This window comes from Cynoglossus semilaevis, chromosome 14 (genome assembly GCF_000523025.1).
Source record: "Cynoglossus semilaevis isolate Cse_v1.0 chromosome 14, Cse_v1.0, whole genome shotgun sequence".
Classification (NCBI taxonomy): domain Eukaryota; kingdom Metazoa; phylum Chordata; class Actinopteri; order Pleuronectiformes; family Cynoglossidae; genus Cynoglossus; species Cynoglossus semilaevis.
The window spans coordinates 23,795,600-23,817,193 of record NC_024320.1 but is presented as its reverse complement, the minus strand read 5'-3'; the positions used below and the strand labels follow the sequence as shown (position 1 = coordinate 23,817,193).

Below are 21,594 nucleotides of genomic sequence, written 5' to 3'. Positions count from 1 at the left end.
CAAAGTACAGGTTTTTCTTCTTCTTTAAATACACATTAAAACAGATTAGAGAGATGTCTAATAATATCGGTCGACCGATATTAAGCGGGGGCGTGAAAAAACGTCTGTCCCCTAGAGGGGGCATGGTAGAAAGTAATTGCGAAACTACCAGGCCACCATTGCCCAGCTATATCGGTATCGGTTGATATCGGAATCAGAAATTAAGCGTTTGGACAATATTGGCATATTGGATACCAGCAGAAAGTTAATATCGGACATAACAAAAATAAGTCCAACACGTTATCAAAGACTGGTGCACGGATGTCCAAGTCAAAAATGTACACATTCAGCGTTTTATACATATATACAAAAAAAAAAAACCCCAAATGGTCCTTGCTCCACCCTTCTATCAGCTTTAGAGGTGTACGGCCTGAAACACCATGAACATCCCCGAACTACACCCTACTTGGTTTCGTTTCCTGCAGGTCAGCCCACCTGCTGCAGCTGGGTGGTGGCATTTTAAAATCACAAATAAAATCATGAAACTCTTCTCACCACAGCCTCACTGAGCGCAGCCCTGCACCGTGCAGACTGTATGGAGGGTGAGGAGCTCCTCCCACCTCCTTGAGCTCCGCTCCCCCAACGCATGCTGCAGAGGAGTCGTGAGCTCCGCCTCAGCACTCCACCTCTGCACAGAGCAGCAGCAGCAGCAGCAGCAGACACGGCCCGCTGCAGTAACTACACTGCTCTCCAGACAGACGGATTTACTTGTGGGAATCAGGACGGAAGTCTGAAACCATTCTCTCTTTTTTTTTGGACCGGCTGCTAATTTTTCTCTCTCAAAGGAAACCATTTGTGTTGCCAGGGAAGAAAAAGTCCCAGCAGGTGAGCAGTCAGTCATTCTAGTCAGTAACCTTGGCCACTTTATCACTGCTCCCACTCTGAGCTGTGTTTTTCTCCCTCCGTGCACCTGTTTTATCGCCTCACTGCTTTACACTCGAACAACTTACTGTTGTTGTCAAATATTTACATCTGTGTCGCCGCCGGCGCTGAACTGCCGTTTTTAACGGATTGTTGTCCAGCGGACTGAGGGACGTTGACTGCTACGACACAGCGACTCTCCTGTTGTAACGATTCACTTTAATTGTGTGATTCACGCGTTTTTGATTCCATTCACACTCACACGAGCAGATACTGACGGCTTTATTCACGTATTGTGACGGATCTACCCTGACACGTGGGGGCATTTCTTCAATACGATTTAAGTAAGAATCGGTAAAACGATTAATTTTAATTAAAAAATGGAAAGGTAACTTTTTGGTCAATAAGAAAACATTGTGTCCCCGCATTAAATGAACAGGCTGTCTGAGTAAAGTGTGTGTGTGTGTGTGTGTGTGGCCAGTGTTTGTACTGAAAGAATTTGTATTCACTGTATGTGTGTCAGTACACGCGTATTAAAGCCTCACCTGGACTAGTATGGGTTATGAATTCAGACAAAGTGTGCAACCTCGTGTCTACTGCCCACATAAAAATGAAGATCCATTTAATATCATAGTAACGCATGTACCGCATAGTACGATGCATTTTGGGTAGAACTTCCGTTTCAGGTCTGAAAAATCAGTACTGGCTCACGTATACATATAAATACATGTTCTACTTACTCTAATACGAATTAGAAATAGCAGTGTGTACCAGAGTAGTATTGAGGTTGTTGAGTTAAGATGAAATGTAAATATAAATACTCTCAATATAAAAAGCAGTAGCAGCAAAAATTTTAAAAAATATCGTTTTGTATATGAATTTATCAGAAAGGAAAAAATACAAGTACTTCATTCTACACAAATATACTTTTAACTGTAGTACAGTACAAGACCAAGCAGCAAAAAATACAGTTTAATATATTGATTAAGCAGCCAGAAATACATATATTACACTATACTGGAGTACAGTAGATACTGTAGTAGTACAGTATCTAGTACAGTATCTGTAGTAGACAGTCATGGCAGTATGGTTTTAAATACATTAACCTCCTTCTCTATCCTGTAGGTGGTGCTAATAATGCCCTTTATTATTATATGGGCTGTAAAAACACCTTGTTCCCCAAACTTAAATGAAAGTTCATGTTATTTTACCATTTGAAAATGGTCAAATGGTAAAATAACATGAACTTCCTCTTTCCTCTATCATCCCACCAGACAACAAAGAGTTGTGTTTTTACTAACATTGATCCAAGCTTCCTCCGAGGATCAGCTAGACTAATCCAAGCTACGCTACATGTTCGCTACCTCTTTGGCATCTGCTGAGCTACATTACTGCCACCTAGTGTGTCTATTCCCCACTGGTGTGTATTTAAACCCAATTATTAGCAAAAATGAAATACAGAAGGTAGCACCCCCGCTGTTAAAAGTACCCTGGTGTACTTCCGAAGAGCTATTAAAAATGACTCCAGGGAACTACTTAAAATGTACTTTCTTTAAATCCTGCAGCCTGTTATTTTTATGACTTGTGTGTGTCGTGTCGTGTTATGTTAAAATGTAAATGGTAAGTTGTTGTTTGTTATGGCAGGGTGATTTATAGAACAGTACTGTGTAGATGTTTGCAGTGATCTGTGTAACTGTAACTCTAGAATAATAGCCATCACATGACCTGGGGTTCAGGGAAGCTGACCCACTTGTGGAGTGAGAGCTGTGTGTTTTTGCTGTGGACGGAACAAGGAAGGGAAGGGTGGTGGGTGGTAAAGGGTGGGGGGTGAGGAGGAGGAGGGCAGTGGGGGGCACACATGTGTTTTCTGGTGGTGGCGGTTGGCTGCATGTGCCTGTAGAAAGATGAAGACAAAGTGGAGTTTTAGCAGCTGTTAGATATTTGACCACACTGCTCCTCTTGTCTGATGAACCAAAGGCACATTCCCGCTGCCAAAACAAGTACCAGGAACATCCGGGCAGCGCTACAGTCAGTGGCTAAGGCTACTGGGTTTATGTTTAAAAATCTGTTTCCCATTGAAGATAATCTTCAGCCACAACATTGTTTGGTCTTTGTATTTTTTTTTAGTCGCCAACCATACTGAACTAGCTCAAAATGCTAGTCACGTCAATACTAGCCTGTTGGGTTTTAAATGATAGGATTTGGTCACTAGACATTTCGACAGGTGAGTGACTTTACTTTAGGCCTCACAAGGCCTGGAGTGGTAGCAAACAAGTTTACACCAGTGCTTTCCTCTTTTTTGATAATCACAAAGTCAGCAAAACTGTTGAGAGTATCATCAACATATCATTACACAACATTTCTGCTCAATCTTGCGTTATTGTTGTTATAAAAGGACTTGAAGGCACTTCTGTATTTGACAGAGCAAAGTTCTAACCATCTTCAAAAACAGCTATTGTATGGAAGGACTATATTATCCCTCAAAGGTATTCCAGGTTTATACGGTTTCTGGTACTTTTAGGTAAAAACCTGGCTAAATTCTGAGCCCTCCAGTCTACCATCGCACTCCTTCACAGACTGTTAGCTTAAGGCATGACTTTCTGTGATTGTAAGTCACAGTTTCAGCTTTAATTCTTCACTACATTTCCCTCACAAATTGTATTCCTGGGTGTGTTTTGTTAGCCATCCTGTCTAATGATTTAGTACGCACTTTTGGCTTTGTCAGTTAACATCCTCTTGTGCACAAACTCTGCACTTGTCAGACAGTTTGTTTACCGAAGACTCGTCCTGAGGTGTTTGGTTTGCCTGAACTTCTGCTGTTTATGTTTTTTAAAGAGACAGTGAGAAAAATCGGACCGTGAGCTTGAGAAGGTGTGGGGAATGTAGACCGCAGGGTCTACCTCTGTTCAAACAAGTAGGGCTGGACATGTCAACTAAATCAGAAAGCAGTAACCATGTATACTTATTAAACAGTTTTGTACGGTTTAATTATCCGAAAACCCCAAGGTTATTCCCTCGATTGACAGATAACTCTGTTAGGTGTATAATCGTTGTTTCTGATCAGACTCTATTACTTGACTCATGCACAAGATCACTGAAAATGTTAAGCAAGGCTGAGCTTCCTTTGTTGTCACAGGAATGGTTAAACAAACAGACAACTACTGGGTGCTTTCCTGCCCAAACTGAGTCAGACAGAACAAAGAAATATGTAAACATGCATTATCTCCACCGACAGGAAACGTCTTCATTCTTATAGGATTAGTGAAGGGCAAGGTTGTTACAGTGTCAAACAGTGTCTTTTTTTTTTTTTTTTTTTTGGCAACGCATGAAAAAGCTGCAGAAATTAGATTGTTTTGATCGAGTTAATTTCTGGCGTAATCTTCATTCTGCGTTGAGATATTTTATAGTTTATATCCTGAGAGTCATTTGGATTATCAAAGGGGATTCATTGTCGCCACCTGCTTCATTATTTCTGTCCTAAGATAATGAGTCTCGATAGTGATCTAATGCGGCTGTGTGTCATTGCAGCACCTTGTTGAGAAGCAATTAAAGCTGTGTAAAGAACATAAAGAGCGACACCCAGATGCAAGGAAACAAACGATCCTCGCTCTGAAATGTTGTTGGTCTTCTCACCACCAGTCCGGTCAAACAGGAGACAAAAAAAAGAGAGGTGTCTGTGTTTCTGTTTGTTTGGGGGAGAAGGACGACACACATGTTGTGCGTGTGTGTGTGTGTGTGTGTGTGTGTGTGTGTAAGGGGGAAGGGAGGTTGTCGTTGGTGTGAGATTCACCCTGGTGAGACTGAAGACATTCCTAACATTCCGACCTCCAGGATGCTTGAGGCTACTCTGTCTTCTTTCAGTGTAAGTTGGGGGGGGGGGGGGGGGGGGGGGGCAGTGGACTCTGAAGGGCTTTTATGTCACTGGGCTCACACCGGCAGACCCTTTGCTTGAACAGAAACTGCATACCCTCTAATTTAAGAGGCCATGGGAACAAGTAGCACTCCACACACCGGCTCTTCTCAAGTTACCCCCGCAGATGACTCTTAAATAGGTTTTCTATAATCTTGGAGACACTTGTCAGCTTGGACTTGGGGCTGGTGTTTAATAACAAAGTCAGCAGTCTGAATATGACGGAATCACCTTTTGGCTCAACTTGGGAATATGAGCCCATTCTAAAAAAAAAAACCTAATAAAGTGCAATAACTTGTGTAAGCAAATTATTTTTTGTAAACTAAAAATGTCCTTTTCTTTTTTCATTTCCATTGTTCCCTATGACCCCCACCGTCCGATGCTTCAACCCTCCGTGGCCCAGCCATGAGAGTTCATCCTGCGTCTGACAGGTCCTTCCACAACTGCTTCTGACCAAACCGGGTTTTAGCAAACCAAAGATGTCAGCCTGCAGCGACTTTGCAGAACACGTGTGGAAACCCGGCTCTTGTAAGAACTGCTTCCACCCGTTGAGTGCACACAAGGCTGTCAGAAGTCTGGATGGCAGTGCTCCTGTCGCTTGCTTAAAGAGCAACGTGGGAGGCGATGAAGAAGCTGGTGTAACGACTCCGTCGCCCTACAGCAAACCAACCATCGCTGTCAAACCAACTATGATGAGCCTTGACACCAACGAGTCGACTGATGTTAACATGAACATAGATCAGGTATTTATTTTTTTCCTCTATCAAACTTTGTACTTTTTTTGTTTCGATTTGCATGATTTGACATTTGTCTGTGTTTGTTTGTGACAGGAGAACACAAAGAACCCTGTTGAACATTTGGGCCTGATGAAACTGTTGGACCTTTCCTCTCTTTATATTGACAGTAATGGATGCAATAAGGTCCACAAGGAGGCTGTCCTCAACAGCCCGGAATCAAACTGTAACAAATCGTTTTCTTTTACTCATTTGTCTCCTAACATTGTGCCCAAAGACTCCATGATCATTGGTAATATCTTTGTCACCCAAGAAGAAGGCAGGGGGTCTCAGAGTTTCAAGAACAATACCAATGGAGATAACCAAAGGCAGCAGAAAAGTATGACTGCTATTAAAACCAAGAGCACTTACAATGGAAGTAGTGTGACTACGAAGACAAATTATCAAGACGCTCATCAGACATCTGTGGACGTACCAGCGTCTGTAAAAAGTGTTCCTTCCAGCCCTGTCAATGTTCATAGTAATGGTACAAAGAATGGTGGTACTGCTGCTGTAAACACTAAAACTCCCAGCACTTTTACCACCTTCCCTAAAACAACTCTGAGTTTGGACACAACTCGAAACAGTCCTCTAACAGCCGTTCAGTCCGTCCCCAGCCTGTCACAACAGACCAGCCTCTCAGACTCCTCTTGTTCTTATCGTAGTAGTAGCACAGACTCGCTGCCCGGGGCCGAAGGACCTGGAGAAGGACATGTCAGGTCATTGAGTCCCCAAAGTCCCCCCGCCATGGGGAGCCCACGATCTGCTCCAACTTCTCCAAATGGACAGACAGACTCAGAACCCATATATGCTGAGAGCACAAAGAAAAAGCGCAGGACACAAGTGAATGGACTTCAGTCCAACCCCGAGTCCCCAAACCGGACTAAGAATTTGTCCTGCTCGGAGCCTGAACTCTCAGCAGAGAGCCACCGTGCCACCATCACTGTAATGGCTGCTCACACGGAGGAGAACAACAGGACGTTCTACCTGAGCAGCCCAGATTCAGCCGTCAGCACCCAGTGCCATTTTAGCCCCACGGCACACAAAGACCCCAGCAGCCCAGCCTTCCGCTGGCCTAGTCCCAGCCGCAGTGCACCGTCTCTGACCACAGACGCCATCCTCACCTCAACACTCCACCCTAAGCCACAGTCTAGTCCCCCAATTCCACCAAAGAGGAACACCCGCTCACCCAAACTTGGCACCTCCAGCCTGACGACGTCCATGTCTTCCCCTGTTCCTCTTCCTGAACTCCCCAGACTGGGCGCCTCCAGCCTCACACAGTCCATTTCGTCTCCGGTCCCTCTGCCTGAGCTCCCTATGCTTTTCCTTGTCTCCGCGGCCCAAGGCCACTTCAAGGTCCACACGGAGCACCACGGGCTGTCAACTGATCGCTGGCAAAAGCCAAACCATCACAGTTCAGGCTGGAACTGCCGCATCGAGGAGGAAGAGGAGGAAGACGAGAGGGAGCGGAAAGAGGATGAGGCAAAGTCCGCTAATCCAGGAACAACTTCCAGGGTGGCAGGTCTGGTCAATGGTGCTGCTGTCTGGAAGGAGGCCAAGGACAACAAGGCCCCCAGCAGCCTCTCTCCAATGACAGAGCCAGGCACGGCCCCCCCTACTGCCCGCAACAATGGTGCCTGTCAGGGGGAAACTGAAGGCATCAGGGCGAAGGAAGGAGGCAAGCAGAACGGCATCATGCCAGCCAAGCAACCACTGCACGGTGGCACATCAGAGCTGCTGACTCCAGGAAAAGGAACTGGACCCAACCCACCTCCGCCCCCACCAAAGAAACTGCACAGGTAAGAATGACGCACTTCTTATTCACGGTCCCCTCAGAATCTCTGAAACGATGATTATAAATGACATATTGTACTGTATAGATATAAATTATTCATCATTGATGGTTGGCACGGTTAACCAATGTAGAATTAAGAAAAATGTACAGAGGCTAGTGAGTGATCCTGGGTTTATCTTTGCTGATTTCATTGTCAGTACTGCCACTTTAAACACATTTAAATTTCCATTATACTGTAAAGATGATGTCATTATAAAACACTGAGTCACAAAGAAACTCTCTGACTTCATGTAATATTCTTCATACTATACATTTAGTGGCGCTTTGGCCCAGAGGCAATGTCTCTGTCATTGGTGTGGACCCTCAGGGTTCACCTGCTGGGCAGGTTCGAATCCCGTTTAGGCCTTCCAGTGGACTCACCACCCACAGGAAGGTGTAGGGGGTTGGTATGGAGCAATGTGATTTGGGTGGCGACTGCTGCCCCCGCGACCCGGTAACGAATAAGCAGATGAAAATGGATGGATGAAAGGATGGATGGATGGATGGATGGATTATACATTTATCCTCAAACTGTCGACGCTGTCAGCAGAGAACAGGGAGAACAGCAGTGATCGTGATGGAGAGTCGGGTCTTAAATACCTCTCACGATGAGGCATCTATTAAAAAAAATCTAAGGCTGGTGGAGGTTTAATTACACACATTCATGCCACGCACTCGCTGTAGCATGAATGTGCTGCATCTATCAAACTTGAACTCTCCATTAAAGCCAATAGGATATTTGCGTGCCTGTCAAAAGGCTTTCCACCTTTTCCTTCCATTAAAATGAATAGGTCTGCACTTTCAGTCATGACACCGTGGTTTCATAATACATTATTGAGCAGCCAGCTACTGTAAGAGCCGTTCCCTCACCTTCATGGGATCTATTTATATCTATATATATGTACGTATGTATTTATATCTGGACGTATGCAATGCATAATAAGAGCAAAGCGGGGGTTTTTTTCCGTGTCTGCTGTAAAAGCCCACAGTGGATGCAGCAGTGCACACACGTGCAGCTTACTGCAGAGATTTGTGTGGTTTCCTAACGTTCCGTCTCCTTTCACAGCGTCATTATTCTGCCTTGAATCAGTCTCCATTCTCTCGGCCTGCGATCATTCAAACACTCGACGTGTTCCTTAATGCAGGCCTTGTTCCATTCACGCGTCTAATGGGACTTTTTCAGTTCTAATTAACACACAAACCGAGTCTGTTATTCTGTCACATTACTGTCCATTTGTAATGACTGCAGTACAACAGTTGGACTGTGAGAGAAAAAGGCAGCGTTTCATTTATTTACGTCAGGGACGTCAAACTGATTTGGGTTCAGGGGTCACATACAGCCTGATCAGATCAAGTCAAGTGGGCCAGACCAGTACAATCATAACATAATTATCTATAAATAACAATAAGTCCAAGTTTTTCCCCTTTGTTGTCATGCAGATAAATACAAGTATATTAGAAAATATTCATATTCATTGAAATATCGTTTAAAAAAAACGTCATGGACATGAAGAGTTTGTGCATTACTCTCAAAATTCATCAAGTGGGCCGGATTGAACCCCCTAGCGAGCCGATTTTGGCCCCAGGGCCATATGTTTGACTGCCATGACATATCTGAATCTGATTCCTCAGATATTATATGAATCATTTGGTGATTTTTTATCGTTTTTTTTTCTTCTTCTTTTACATCTGGACTGTTGATGTTACCGAGCTCTACTTTCAGGATTTACAAACAATCTTCTTCAAATGCACGGCCAAAGATTTATAATCCATGCCGTCACCTCGACAACCTGCTGCATGACAGCGAGTTACCTTCGTTCAGTGTTGCACCTTTGTGACCTACTCTACATAAGGTTCCCAGCCTACGTAGCCTACATTTAGTATGGGCAGCATTTGCACACACGTTTTAACCTGAGTCTGCAGGAGGCCAAGAATACACGCACTAACTGAGTCAGCCGCTCGAAGTAGAAACAGAGAAGCGGCCCTGGTGTTGCTGTTATTAGAGCATCAAATGATCAACTCAGAATAATCTTTGCTTTGTCCGGTAAAGCGTGATGAGGCTTTACACATGACTGCGACTTCCTTCAGACAGACAGATGTTCTTTCAGCATCAACTCGTCGAGTCAGCAAAAGCCAAGTAGCCTTGTTTTTTTGGGTTTTTTTTTTTTTTACGATTGTAAAAACAGATTGTGCTGATCACATTTCAGCAGCCCTTATGTTTATGCCAAACGTAGTGAGGACCTGATCTCTCCTGTTATGACATTGCCGACATTCTGTGCCGATAAAAATACACCTTGTTGAGGCACACGTGGGAACGCGCCTCGGGCCGGTCGGCGACAGTTGTGGCTTTCCGATGTTCCAAGTTTATCAGCGGTTAAGGCATTAAATCAACAAGTGATCCTGACACCAGGCCTGAGCTGGAAAACCCAATATAATTATTGTCTGCATGGCAACCACAACTTCATAATTAAATGAATTGATGGGAGAAACCTTTCCTTTGTGTGGAGTGAATGGACCGCAGCCCATACCTACCCACCTGTCTAGATGTGCTGACTCATTGAAAGGACACAGGTCTGTCAGGTGTCTGGAGCAGCTTTTGTCATTACATCTTCAAAAACATTCGCAAGGAACTTATTTTCAGTCCTTTATACGGAAGCAGTGAATCAGTGACGCCCCAGTGTTTTTCACTGTCTGAATAAAAAGCTTTGCTAAAGTTAGCATGGAAATACAAATGCAAAACCAAAGTGCCGGACCGTCTGATTGGACCACTGTTCTTGTGCCAGCTCAGGATAAGAGTGAATATTTTTAATATTAGATATATATTTGAGTAATATAGATTTGAGTGTAAGTGAGTATGTTTTGTACAAATCAGTACATACATGTTGTAATTGGATATTTATACATTACCAGTACTTCATATTTCAACAGTTAGAGATACTGTGTGTATTCTAGTACTACTAAAGTCTGGTTTAAGTATTTAGATGAAATTGTAAAGTCTTAATGAAAGAAAAATGTTTTTTGTGAGGAGTGTATTTTGCCTTTACTTTGATGCAAGGGCATCAAAGTATTTCTGATACAAAGCTGTGATGCCCATGTGTACTGGATGTTTTATTTTTTCTTCTTAAAAAAAGTACTATTGAAGTATCAGTGTCGCTGTGAAGACAAACTTGTTGTGTGTGTGTGTGTGTGTGTCACATGTGTGAAAGTCCTACTTAATAAGGAAGGCGTGACAATTTGGCAGCAAAGATTGCCAAAGGGAGGAGCGGTACAACAGATTGTTGCCCCCGGCGACTCCCAAACTGTCCTCGTCTGGCAGTCGGTTGCTACCAGTAGAAGTACAATTTATAGATCAGCCATGTGGATCCAATTCCATTGAGTCAGTCTGGGTGGAAACTGACTTTTTTCCTTCCTTTTCTCTCTAATATACTGTTCCGAGACATCCATTCGCCCCTCCCTCCACGCAGTCGTTCTGTGTAGACCTCACAGCATCTCGTTGCCTCCTGACAGACCTGAGGCTGCTCTGACGTGAACCGCCAGGTCAACCAGTGATTGCTACTTAGGAGGTGTGGGTGCTTTCATTCTGTCTGTGCCCACCAGCCTGACGAGGACCCCTGCCTGTCCAGCATGAGGTAGGCACCACCTGATGGCAACCTTTCAGAGCAACTTTTGACAGAATATTAAATAGATTGATCAAATAACAAAAAAATTGGAGTTAGGGTTCGGGTGAACTTCAGAGCGACTGTATCGAGTATCGTCTTAGGTCAAATGAAGGTTTTTCTCTACCAGCCGATATATCGCGGTTATTCGTCATCTGATTGACTTTTTAAGGATTTCTTTTCTTACTTTTCTAGCATGTGCTACCGTACTAAACCTCTGAGCCCCGAGTGAAAAAGTCTCCTTGTTTGCAGACATTGATGTAGTGCAACCCTAATACTTAACATAACACAGTGGTTCTGTTCTTAGTATTTTATCGTACCATGAAGCCCACGCGTGGTATTTTATAACTAGATATAAAACACAAATTCTTTAATTTGTGGTGCTACGTTTTTTTTGTTTTTTTTTTAAACCTGCAGGTTAAAGGTAATTTTAATAACATTTAAATAGGAGTCTTTTTTTTATCCAGCTTTAATTCTGTCCTTCCTTATTATAAAGAGAATAGCTCGTAGGATTATTTGATCATTTATTTGATTACCTGTTTCCAAGGTGATATAGATTTAGAATTAAAAAAAAAACAAGTTTGATGTTTAGAAAAAAAACTGTCCTAAATTCAGATTAGATATTAACAGATGTATGTAGATTTGCCCTGCTGCTACTGTGGCAGTCCCAGCTGATTCCACTACATTATCAAACAAACCCTGCTCAGCTCCTCTGACACAGCTTTATTAATACCACCCTCATGGTCGGGATCATCAACTTGATCCTCTGCGCCCCCTACTTTTTGTTTGTTTACATTCTGTTTCTGTGTCACTGTTGTTGCCGGGGCTGATTGCAGAACACAACCCTGTCTTAGGGTGGGGGGTGGGGGGGCCGGGGGGGCACCGTGCATGAAGGAGGACTGCAACGGTTGACGTAGCCTTTGTCTCAGCAACGGAAATGTTTGGTCTTAGGATGCAGGCGTGTAAAAATGCCTTTTGTTAGAGCACGAATGGTAAACTTTGTGTTTTAGATACAAACTGCTAGAAAGTGTCAGGAGTCCGTGCAGGATTTTAGCTAAATCACAAATTGTAGAAAATAAAAAAAACAAGAGGCAGAATAAGTCCAGTCAGTACCAAATGTCCAGGAATAAGTGTGGATTTGGTTCAACTTGAACTGATTGGACTCAAATGTGCTTGAATTTGATTTGTCCCTTTAAATCAGGGGCAAAAAGTGTTCCATTACTGTAGCAAGGTGACGGTTTTTCAACTTCAACTGCTGTGACGGGGCAAAAAGTGTTCCATTACTGTAGCGAGGTGACGGTTTTTCAACTTCAACTGCACACAACCAAATGTGACCTCTGTTTTTAACCCATCACCAAAGTGAACAGTGGGCAGCTGGAAGCGCCGGGGGAGCAGTGTGTGGGGACGCTGCCATGCTCAGAGCACCTCAGTGGTAACTTGTGGACTCAAACCTGAAACCTTCCGGACCCAAGTCCGCTTCCTTAACCACCAAGCCACTACTGCCCCAAGTGCATCTCTGCAGTGCTGAGAACTGCTGCAGAAGAGATAATGAGATTCATCTAAATTGATCTTTTCAACATGCACATTTTCTTCTTTTTAAGTCAATCAATTGATTCCCTTCATCAACAGATACTTTGGATTTTTTAAGATGGAACCCCTCGGGCTCCGTGATTGGCTTTTTTTCCCATTATATTTTGACATTTTATCGACTAAACAATCAATGGTCCGCTCAAAAGAAAAGTGGAATTGATTGATAATCAAACATGTATCACTCGCAGCTGTATCATGTTTCTAATTGAAACGGTTAAACCTACACAGAGAAAAGGTCAGACGTGCACGATATCCATTTACTAAGAAAGAAAAAAAACCTCTCAGTTTTTGAAGACAAATCTCTGAGATGTATAGCAGTGCGACTTCCACAGGTGCGCACATGTTCATAGGCTCATAATCCCCGCAGCCATTATCGTTTCTCCTCTGCCTCAGCATTTCCACTGCCTTTCATCACGCCTCTAAAATGATATCTGATCCCATCCCTCGGTGTCCACGGGGAATGTCTAACCTCTTTTCTCCCTCCTGTCTCCCCCTCAACTGTTTGTTCTGCTGATTTATGGTGGAATTGAAGTCGGGGGCCAGCAGACAAATGGAAAGAGGAGTCGTTTTGTGATGGACGGAGGGAAAGGGAGATGAAGGGATGGGATGAGAACATCTTTCTCAGAGCCATTAGCGGCCATAATGAGACGTGAATGGCTGTCACTCAGCCTAATTGGTCACCTTGATTAGACAGTCCACTCACGCACCACTCTCTCCGTGACCTTTGTGCGTCGCTGGCAAATTGACAGGAGGACCACAGAGACGACGGGATACGACTGAGAGTCAGTTACTGGTTAAACTTTGTTTGACGCCGACAAACACATTAGTCAATCCCACACTTTAGTTTCACTGGGATTAAAGCAGTCGAGTGTGCAAAAGGTTGTTTTTTTTTTTTTTGTCTTCGTCTTTTGTACTTGGCTGAAAAGCCAAATAAGCATTCATTCCCCACGACTATGGTTCCGCAGTTAGTGTCTGTTTGGACTCCAGGGAATTATCAAAAATGTGGGGAAATCCCTCGTGCCGTTATCCTGTGAACGACACACTCACTCACTTGAAGAGAAGAATGACAACAGTGATGCCTGACTTTCTACAGAAAAAAAGAAGAAATTAAGCTGATTAAACTGATTTGGCAAGACTGGTTTGTTTTTGTTGCAATCGTAAGTCATCTCTGAATCACAAGGTGTGAAATTTCTGATAATCCAAACCAACCCACACTGGTTGTTCATCACAGAAAACGCTGCTGCGAATGAGCAGATTAGTTAGGGCGTAGGGATAAAAAGAAAGATTAAAAAACGGTTAAGATATTTCACATGTGGTGAAGTTGACGGTTGAAGCACAAAATGTTAATTCTACAACAATCTTTACACTTTTATTGCTTTGTTATTACCAGCAGGGGTCTCCCCTGTGCAGTACTGGGCCACACCTCCAGGCCGTGATACCAGGCTGCACAGAAAGAATAAAAAGTTACTTTAGCCTGGAAATATATTTTGAAGTGATGTCACTTCTGTCCTTGTCTCTATGTCAATTATGATGTTATAATAACAGAAATGCAAGTGTATGTATTATTTAAATTATATGACTTCATACACACACACACACACACAAACACACACACACACCTGCTACTAGTCTTTAGAAAAATTGCTTTGAAAAAAAACTGGCCTGTAGTGCAACATGTTGCGAACCAGTATCCTGTACTAGTGGTGCCTAACCCCTGGTCTGGGGACCGGCGCTGGTTCGTAGGTCATTTGGTACCAGGCCGCAGTGGGACACTGAAATAAATGTACTTCAGTTTTACTGATTTACTTCCTTCCAGAAGAATCCAGTCATATCCCTTTACTGTTTTCATTCAAAGATAATCGATGTCAATGTTTCAGAACAGCAGGTCAAAGGTCATTCAGACTCTGTTGGGGGCCGCTGTCCTCTACTACATGCAGGTGCCTCATTTGTCCCATCACAGTTACCGTCTGTCTTTTTGTTACAGAGTCTCCAGTAAAATCAGTGGCAGCAACATGGAGCTGGACCACTGCAGCCAGCAGGGTTCAGTAGAGAGCACCGCCTGGGGACTGGGCATTAGCAGCCTGACCTCTGCCTCCACTGACAACCTGGCTGCTGAAGCGAGTGAGTACTGATCTGGTCGAAGCAAATACTACGTGGCTAGCTAGGCTTCCCGAAAATACGCCCACACACAAAGTAGGTGAAAGTTATTGATGACTGTATGATTCTAGCCAGGCTAGATTAGCATGAACAAGTTAGCATGTTACTTTCGCACAGCCGTAGAGGCATTAAAATACACAGAATGCCATTTTGCTCTTAGAAAGTTAGAAAAACTTTCTTACTGGTTCTTCCTAGTATTTCACATTCAAAAGTACCACAAACGTAGATGTGTCACTTTTTCAACACAGTGATGCTTGTTGCCAGTCAATGCCTCTGTGCCTGTGCAAAAGGTCAGGTTTTCTGAGCCTCTTGTGCAGACACAGAGGCATTCATTTCAAGGCTTCAGCACAAGTAAAAACATGGGGTAAAAGCATCATATCAAGATGATTTTATACACTGTGATGTCATATTTAATTATCCAGTAGGAATGTTTTGGTTGCTTGGCGATGGCAAAACAACACACTAACCTAAATGCATTTTTTTTTTCGCTTCTGGGCGTGGAGATATCCAGTTAAGATTCTCTCAGTGGAGAATATGTTGGGGGCGGGGGGGGTGGGGGGGGGTGCAGGCCTATATAAGAGTCCAGGGATTTCCGACGTGTTGCTGAGTTGATGTTTTATCCTGTTTTACTATAGTTGTACTTTGTCCACCTGCAGCCGAGGGTTTACAGCTGCAGACAGGCTGCTTATCTCTGCGCTCTTTCTTTAGTTAATTTGATTTATTTACACCTTTTTCTGACCTGCCGTTGAGCTTCATCTAAATCCGTATTTTTCGCTTAAATAAAGTAGAAGTAGAAATTACGGTGGTAGCCCTTGAGTCTCAGTGACACCGAGACATTTCTAATTGCTGTAACTTTCTGGGCAATGTTGTTTGCGGAGATAATTATGGCGTAAGATAACTAGGGGAAAAAGGGCTTGGCTACATCCTACAGAGTGCTTTTTTATTTTTCTTTACCGCCTTCTGCAAAAGCAGTTATTGCAGAGCGCACCACACAATTATGTCAGGATCTGCCTCTTGTAGTTTAATGTAAAGCTCCAGCTCTTAGTCTGTAATCTGGTGGGCGACGATCTGAGTGTCGGCTCGAACACTAGATGGTGGAAACTTTCCAGCAGGTCTGAGGGAAACCAGGTATGTGTTTCTGTGAGGGCTGAGCAGTAGACAGTGACGGAGAGGTTAACAGCTGTCACGCATGAAATATGACGTTCCTGCAGTTCTGAAATAGTGAGCTAACTTTCGAGGACACATGGAGGGAATCCGCAAAAACAAGGATAAGAAAAACGGCACTGATCAACGTTATGATTTGTTTTTCTATTTGCCATTCAGCAAAAATGTACCGAACGCTTGTTTCTTTGTCAAACAGTCCTGTTGCTAATTTATTTTCCCCCCGTTTTCTGTTTTTGCAGATTCTTGTGATGCTTCACGGAGGTCTTGTTCCTCTCCATTCGCCCGAAGTCCAATGTCCTCAGCTCCAGGTTCCCCTCAGCCACCTTGTTTCAGCGGCTTGAGTAACACGCCGCCGCCGCTGCCGGAGAAAAAAACTGTCAATCGTACCGTATCGGCTCCTGACGGCACCAATGGAAAACCCTTAGTCCGAGCCTACCCACGCCTCCCGTTCACCGGCTCTGAATCCAACGTGTGTCGGTCGGCCGAGGTCAGCTCCCGCTCCAGTTTACCGTCCAGCCCCGTCGACCCCCGGCCAATCTTCTCCTCCAATGAGTCTCTTGAGCGTTGTCATGTGCAGCTGGGCAGACCCTCCAGGTCCCGTACGCTGGACGAGGCACTGAAGACACACGGACGTCTTGGTGTCCACTGCAGAACCAGCATCACCTGCTCCTCTTCCCCTCAGCTCAACATGCCCTTCTCTGCCTCGGACGCCGGGTCGGCTCCAAATATGGGCTCCAGCCTGCAGCTGCAGACTCTCCTGAGCAACATCGACAGCAGAGAGGGAGTGTACTCCAAACTGGGAGGCCTGTACGCAGAGTCTCTGCGACGCTTAGCTCTAAAATGTGAGGATCACTTCACCCGATCCCAGAGGAATCCACTGAGGTTTGAGGAGAGCAACTGGTCTTTGTTTAGACTCACATCCAACAAGCCCAGCTGCAATGCAGGAGATGCTGTGTACTACTCCGCTGCCTGTGCCTCGGACCCGACCAACTCCTATGCTGTGAAGGTAATTTCTTTCTAAAAGCTTCATTGACATTTGTGTCATTCCAGCCCTATATTTACATACAGTTTTTAGCTTAGTTCCTGTGTTGGACTGATGAACAAGAGTGAGGAATGAAAGCGTTGGACGGAAAACATTTTTCTTCATTTGGTTTCCTAATCCATCCTTAGCCTTGTGTAAACACTGAGCCATTTCTTATCGACACGTTAGTTGATGGTAAGTTTGTAGGAATCTAGTCCAGCTAGTGTGTTCACATGTTACATTTTATCAACCCTCAGAAGTGAACAACTAAACTTGAGTAAATCAAGATTTCTGTTCTTAGTGAATCTTTTTGACAAATGCACTGTGTGGATGCTAATGCTCAATGGAAACATGCTTCAGTTTCATAACTCCTGGTTAGATAGAACCTCAAGCAATGTTCAATATTTCATGGTTTTTAACAACGGCTAATTTTAGAGTCGGTTGAACCCAATGATTCATTAATGTGCACTCTTGACTCTGAACACTGAGTTGAGAACATAACAAGTGAATTATTGTAAACGACTGTGGCCAGATTCTTTGGCATCGGAGAAGTAAACGACTGTGGCCAGATTCTTTGGCTTCGGCAAGGAGTGTGTATTGAATCTGGCGGTTACAATACGTATTTCGATACGGGAGCAACGGTGCAATATATTGTGATATACTGCAATTTATTGAGTTGTTTTTCAGAGAATTTAATGACTAAAATTGGAACAAAGGGATCTGCATTTGGTAAAGCTAGGGAAGAAATAAAAGCATTTGCAGGATTTGTTGGATAAAAAAATAAGATTGTTTGAATTGAAGTCTCAAATACGAATATTTGCAAATATTTTTAATCCCTGAACAATAAACTGGCGGTTGGAAGTTTAAATGCAACACGAAAGTGAACCAACGCTATGATTATTTGCATTTTAACTGTTAATTAAAAAAAATCAATACATCGATATTTCAGCGTATGGATATTTTCACAAGACCATAGGTAGATGAGTCATCTGATCTGAACAACGAATGAAAATAAAGGTTGGGGATTCATTCTCACTGACCTTTGTCCTAAAGTCATTAGTGCTGTCACCAAACCCCAGCCGTTTGTACACAGACTTGTCTGGTTGCCAACATTTTTACTTAATATCTCGAGGCTTGATTCAATTCCAAGATGAGTTTTCCTATAAACTAAACCTTGTCTCAGTCAGTTACACAGTTATTTTCCCGCAGTTTGCTAAAAGGAGTCGAGTTACAACAGGAAATGACCTGTCATTGACCTTGGAAATTTTCTTTCCCAGCATTTCTTCCTCTCCTCTCACTGCTGGTTGTGTTTTCACCTCCACAGATCTGTAAGAATCCATCCATGGAGGCCAAACAGATCCATCTCTACGGCCTGTCGGTACAACAGAGCATGCCTCCGCACTTCAACATCCAGCAGGACTGTGGACACTTCATCGCCTGTGTGCCCCAGAGCATGTTACCGCCCGACGAAGCGTCTCCTCGCAACCCGCCAGATCCGTCCCTGCAGAAGCCTTCCGTGCCGGCACCGGGTCAACAGGTAGACAGAGAGCGAGTGGTGGTCATCACCCCCGAAATCCCTCAGCAGACGGCGGCTGACTTTGCCCGTGAGTGGGAGGCATTCCATAAAAGTCAGCCAGAGGTCTACGAGCGTCGGGTTTGCTTCCTCCTCCTGCAGCTGTGCAACGGCCTGGAGCACTTGAAGGAGCACGGGGTCACTCACCGCGACCTCTGCCTTGAAAACTTGCTGCTGGTGCCTCATCAGTGCAGGCCACCGAGTTTTCTCCAGCAGACCCACAGTGAGAACAACATGGCGGGTGCGAATAATCAGCGGAACCTTCCCAGGCTCTTAATCAGCAACTTTGCCAAGGCCAAACGGCGCTCCTTCGAGGACAACGCTTCAACCGGTATGGACCCACGCGTTAAACGCGATCATGCCAGGCTGGCCCCGGAGATCGTCTCAGCAGCCCAGTACCGTAAATTTGACGAGTTCCAGACAGGGATCCTGATCTACGAGCTCCTTCATCAACCCAACCCCTTTGAAGTGAGTCCAGCACTTAGGGAGCAAGACTACCGCTGCGAGGAACTTCCCACCATCCCCTCTGTCTCACTTTACTCCGCCGGCCTCCAGAAGCTGGCTCAGCTCTTGCTCCAGTCCGACCCGATCAAAAGAATTCACATTCAGGAGGCCAAGCGCATACTGCAGAGCCTGCTGTGGGGTCCCAGGAAGGACCTGATGGAGCAGCAGCTGGAGAGACAAGGCCAGGGAGGGGGCTTCGCAGACGAGTCCCGGCACGAGGGCCTCCTGAACTGGCTGGATGTGAAACGAGCCCTGCTGATGATGAAGTTCGCTGAGCGTTCGCTGGAGCCTGAGAGGAACGCAGAGCTGGAGGACTGGCTGTGCTGTCAGTACTTCTCCTCTGCTAACCCTCTGTCTCTCTGCCACACCGCCGAGCTGCTCTACTCGCTAAAGTAGCAGCTAACGTGGAGCCAAAGCCGTGTGATGATGTTTTTGAGAAAGAAAAACGTTACCGACATTAGTACCAGCGGTGCTTAGACTAATGTATGGACACTGTGGAGGGGTCCACGTCGTGCGACCCGCTGGACGTAACTGTGAAAACTGCCCACCTGTTTGTGCTAATGCTACACGCATGTGAGCCATGCATCCAATCAGCCGGTCCACTTTGAACAGACAACTTCCTGCCACAGACTGTCACCGCGATGAAGAAACTACATTATTTGTTGTTTATGCTGTTATCTAAAGTCAGGCAGTAGCATTCAGTACTCGGTATGAGTCACTCACTCTGGAACAAACTGCCATTATGTCGTTTTGCTGTTAGCAGGCAAACTTGAAAATTTAGGGTGACATAAAATTGGTTGAATAAAAAAACATCTACTTAAAATAAATTAAAATGCTACTAATATTTAGCATAATTATGTAATATCGGTAAGAATCGTTAGCGATTTTTCCTGTGATGTTGAAAACCCGATTTGTGTTTTCCACTTGAACCACTTTGTGTCAGTGACACACGATAACCAATCACAAGGACTCTCACATCTCCATCACATTCTCGCCAAAGCTTCTTGTTGTCGTCTGTGTATTTATTAACTTTTAACATTTTACAGTGAAGAACAGACCGAAGTTTAGAACTGTTCTCCGTCAGTCAGCTGAAAAAAAACCTGTCTCGTCCATGTGTACAGTTACTTTGTTTTTAATGTTGCCTAAGTGTAATGACATGACTAAAACCTTTCACCGTTCCTCTGTATACTGGTTTATTAGCGGGAACGGCCCTCTGTACGTGTGCGTTACCTTACGTGGACATGCGTATATTTGAACCCATAATAATCCATACGCAACATGGCGACGTTATTTTCAATTAAGACAGCCTTTACCGACAGAGTCAACGACGGGCGTGTCCTCATCCTTACATGAACCGTATGTTTTAAACCATCTGTCACAGTGCCTTTTATTTCCTTTTTCTGTGTGTTTTACAGTAATTAGAGGGGGAAAAAAACATAAATGTAAATACTACTGATCACTGTCCTTGGTGAAACTGGCCTTTCACGGACTGCTCTAGAAACAACTCTGTACAGTTCTTTGTAGATGATATGAGAAGAAAAAAATGAGCCCAAGCAGGTCTTAGAAAGCCATTACGTGGAGCAGTACCTTAAAATCTATTTATGATTTCATTTGTTATCCTGTAGCCGTCACTGGAATTTGTTGCTTTTTGTTTTTTTTTTTTGTGTTTTTTTAGTTGTGTTTAGTGGGCTGTTTTTGTCCCACTGTGTGCCATGTAGGCTGCATTCTACCGTCAACAAATGCTTTTCTTTGTCCAGAATGTCCAGCGCGACAAGAAACCAATCACCTGCATGCAGGTCTGTGTACGTGACTGAAAAAGAAACCCACGAAGAATTTGTCATTGATTCGCTTTGTTTTGTTTTTTTTGTGTGCGTATCACTTATTGGCATCTCTCAATAAACTGCATTTATTTTCTCACAGTAGTATCTCGTGTTTTATTTGTTTTATATGAAGGCAAGTTGAAAAAGTTCAAGGACAAATGTAGTAAAAAACGTTATGTAGGATTTTTTTAAAATAATCATCCTGCATTAAAGTCCTTTCCTTTCATGAGGTCACAACCTGTTTCTAAACCTTGTCTAAGGATTCAAAGGTTAGCATAAAACAATATGATGTTTTTATTTCAAAATTGTTAATTTTTTTAGCGTGGAAAAGATGACAAAGATTTAGTGATATTACATTTTTTTAACTTATTACAAAGATTTAGTGATATTACATTTTTTAACTTATTTTTATTTATTATTATTCGTTACGTTTGAGATACTGTAGCATTTTAAAATGTTCATGAGTCACAGCCGTGCACTTCATGCTAGAGGAAGTCAGACCTGTTAGCATTAGAGGCAGCCGAACTACAGGCTAAGGGCGAGGTGTTAACACGTAGCAAGACACCAAGCAAGAACTATGTTGTTTTTTTAAAGACTAATCTATTTAGTAAAAATTTTCCAAATTGTAAGGAATTCTGTGGCTATTCACAGGTTGATTTTAATTAATTATTTGACTAGCTCCTACCATTAGC

The 21,594-nt window shown here is 43.8% G+C and overlaps 1 protein-coding gene across 1 annotated transcript; it reads left to right on the top strand.

Annotated features, from left to right (window-relative positions):
- The first annotated feature begins 481 nt into the window (after positions 1–481).
- On the top strand, positions 482–21,004 carry prag1 (PEAK1 related, kinase-activating pseudokinase 1). The gene is made up of 6 exons (XM_008325959.3): positions 482–864; positions 5,214–5,553; positions 5,641–7,382; positions 14,648–14,784; positions 16,224–16,990; positions 18,330–21,004. Exons 2-6 carry the CDS (start codon positions 5,290–5,292, stop codon positions 19,476–19,478), a joined length of 4,059 nt encoding a protein of 1,352 aa, XP_008324181.1. The 5' UTR covers positions 482–864; positions 5,214–5,289; the 3' UTR covers positions 19,479–21,004.
- The last annotated feature ends 590 nt before the right edge of the window (positions 21,005–21,594 follow it).

What these genes read in the sequence shown, in the direction of transcription:
- prag1 (XM_008325959.3), top strand. Translation starts at nt 5,290, where the DNA reads ATGTCAGCCTGCAGCGACTTTGCAGAACACGTGTGGAAACCCGGCTCT. An exon ending in TTAACATGAACATAGATCAG is followed by an intron (nt 5,554 to 5,640) that starts GTATTTATTTTT and finishes TGTTTGTGACAG; the next exon opens with GAGAACACAAAGAACCCTGT. An exon ending in CAACCTGGCTGCTGAAGCGA is followed by an intron (nt 14,785 to 16,223) that starts GTGAGTACTGAT and finishes CTGTTTTTGCAG; the next exon opens with ATTCTTGTGATGCTTCACGG.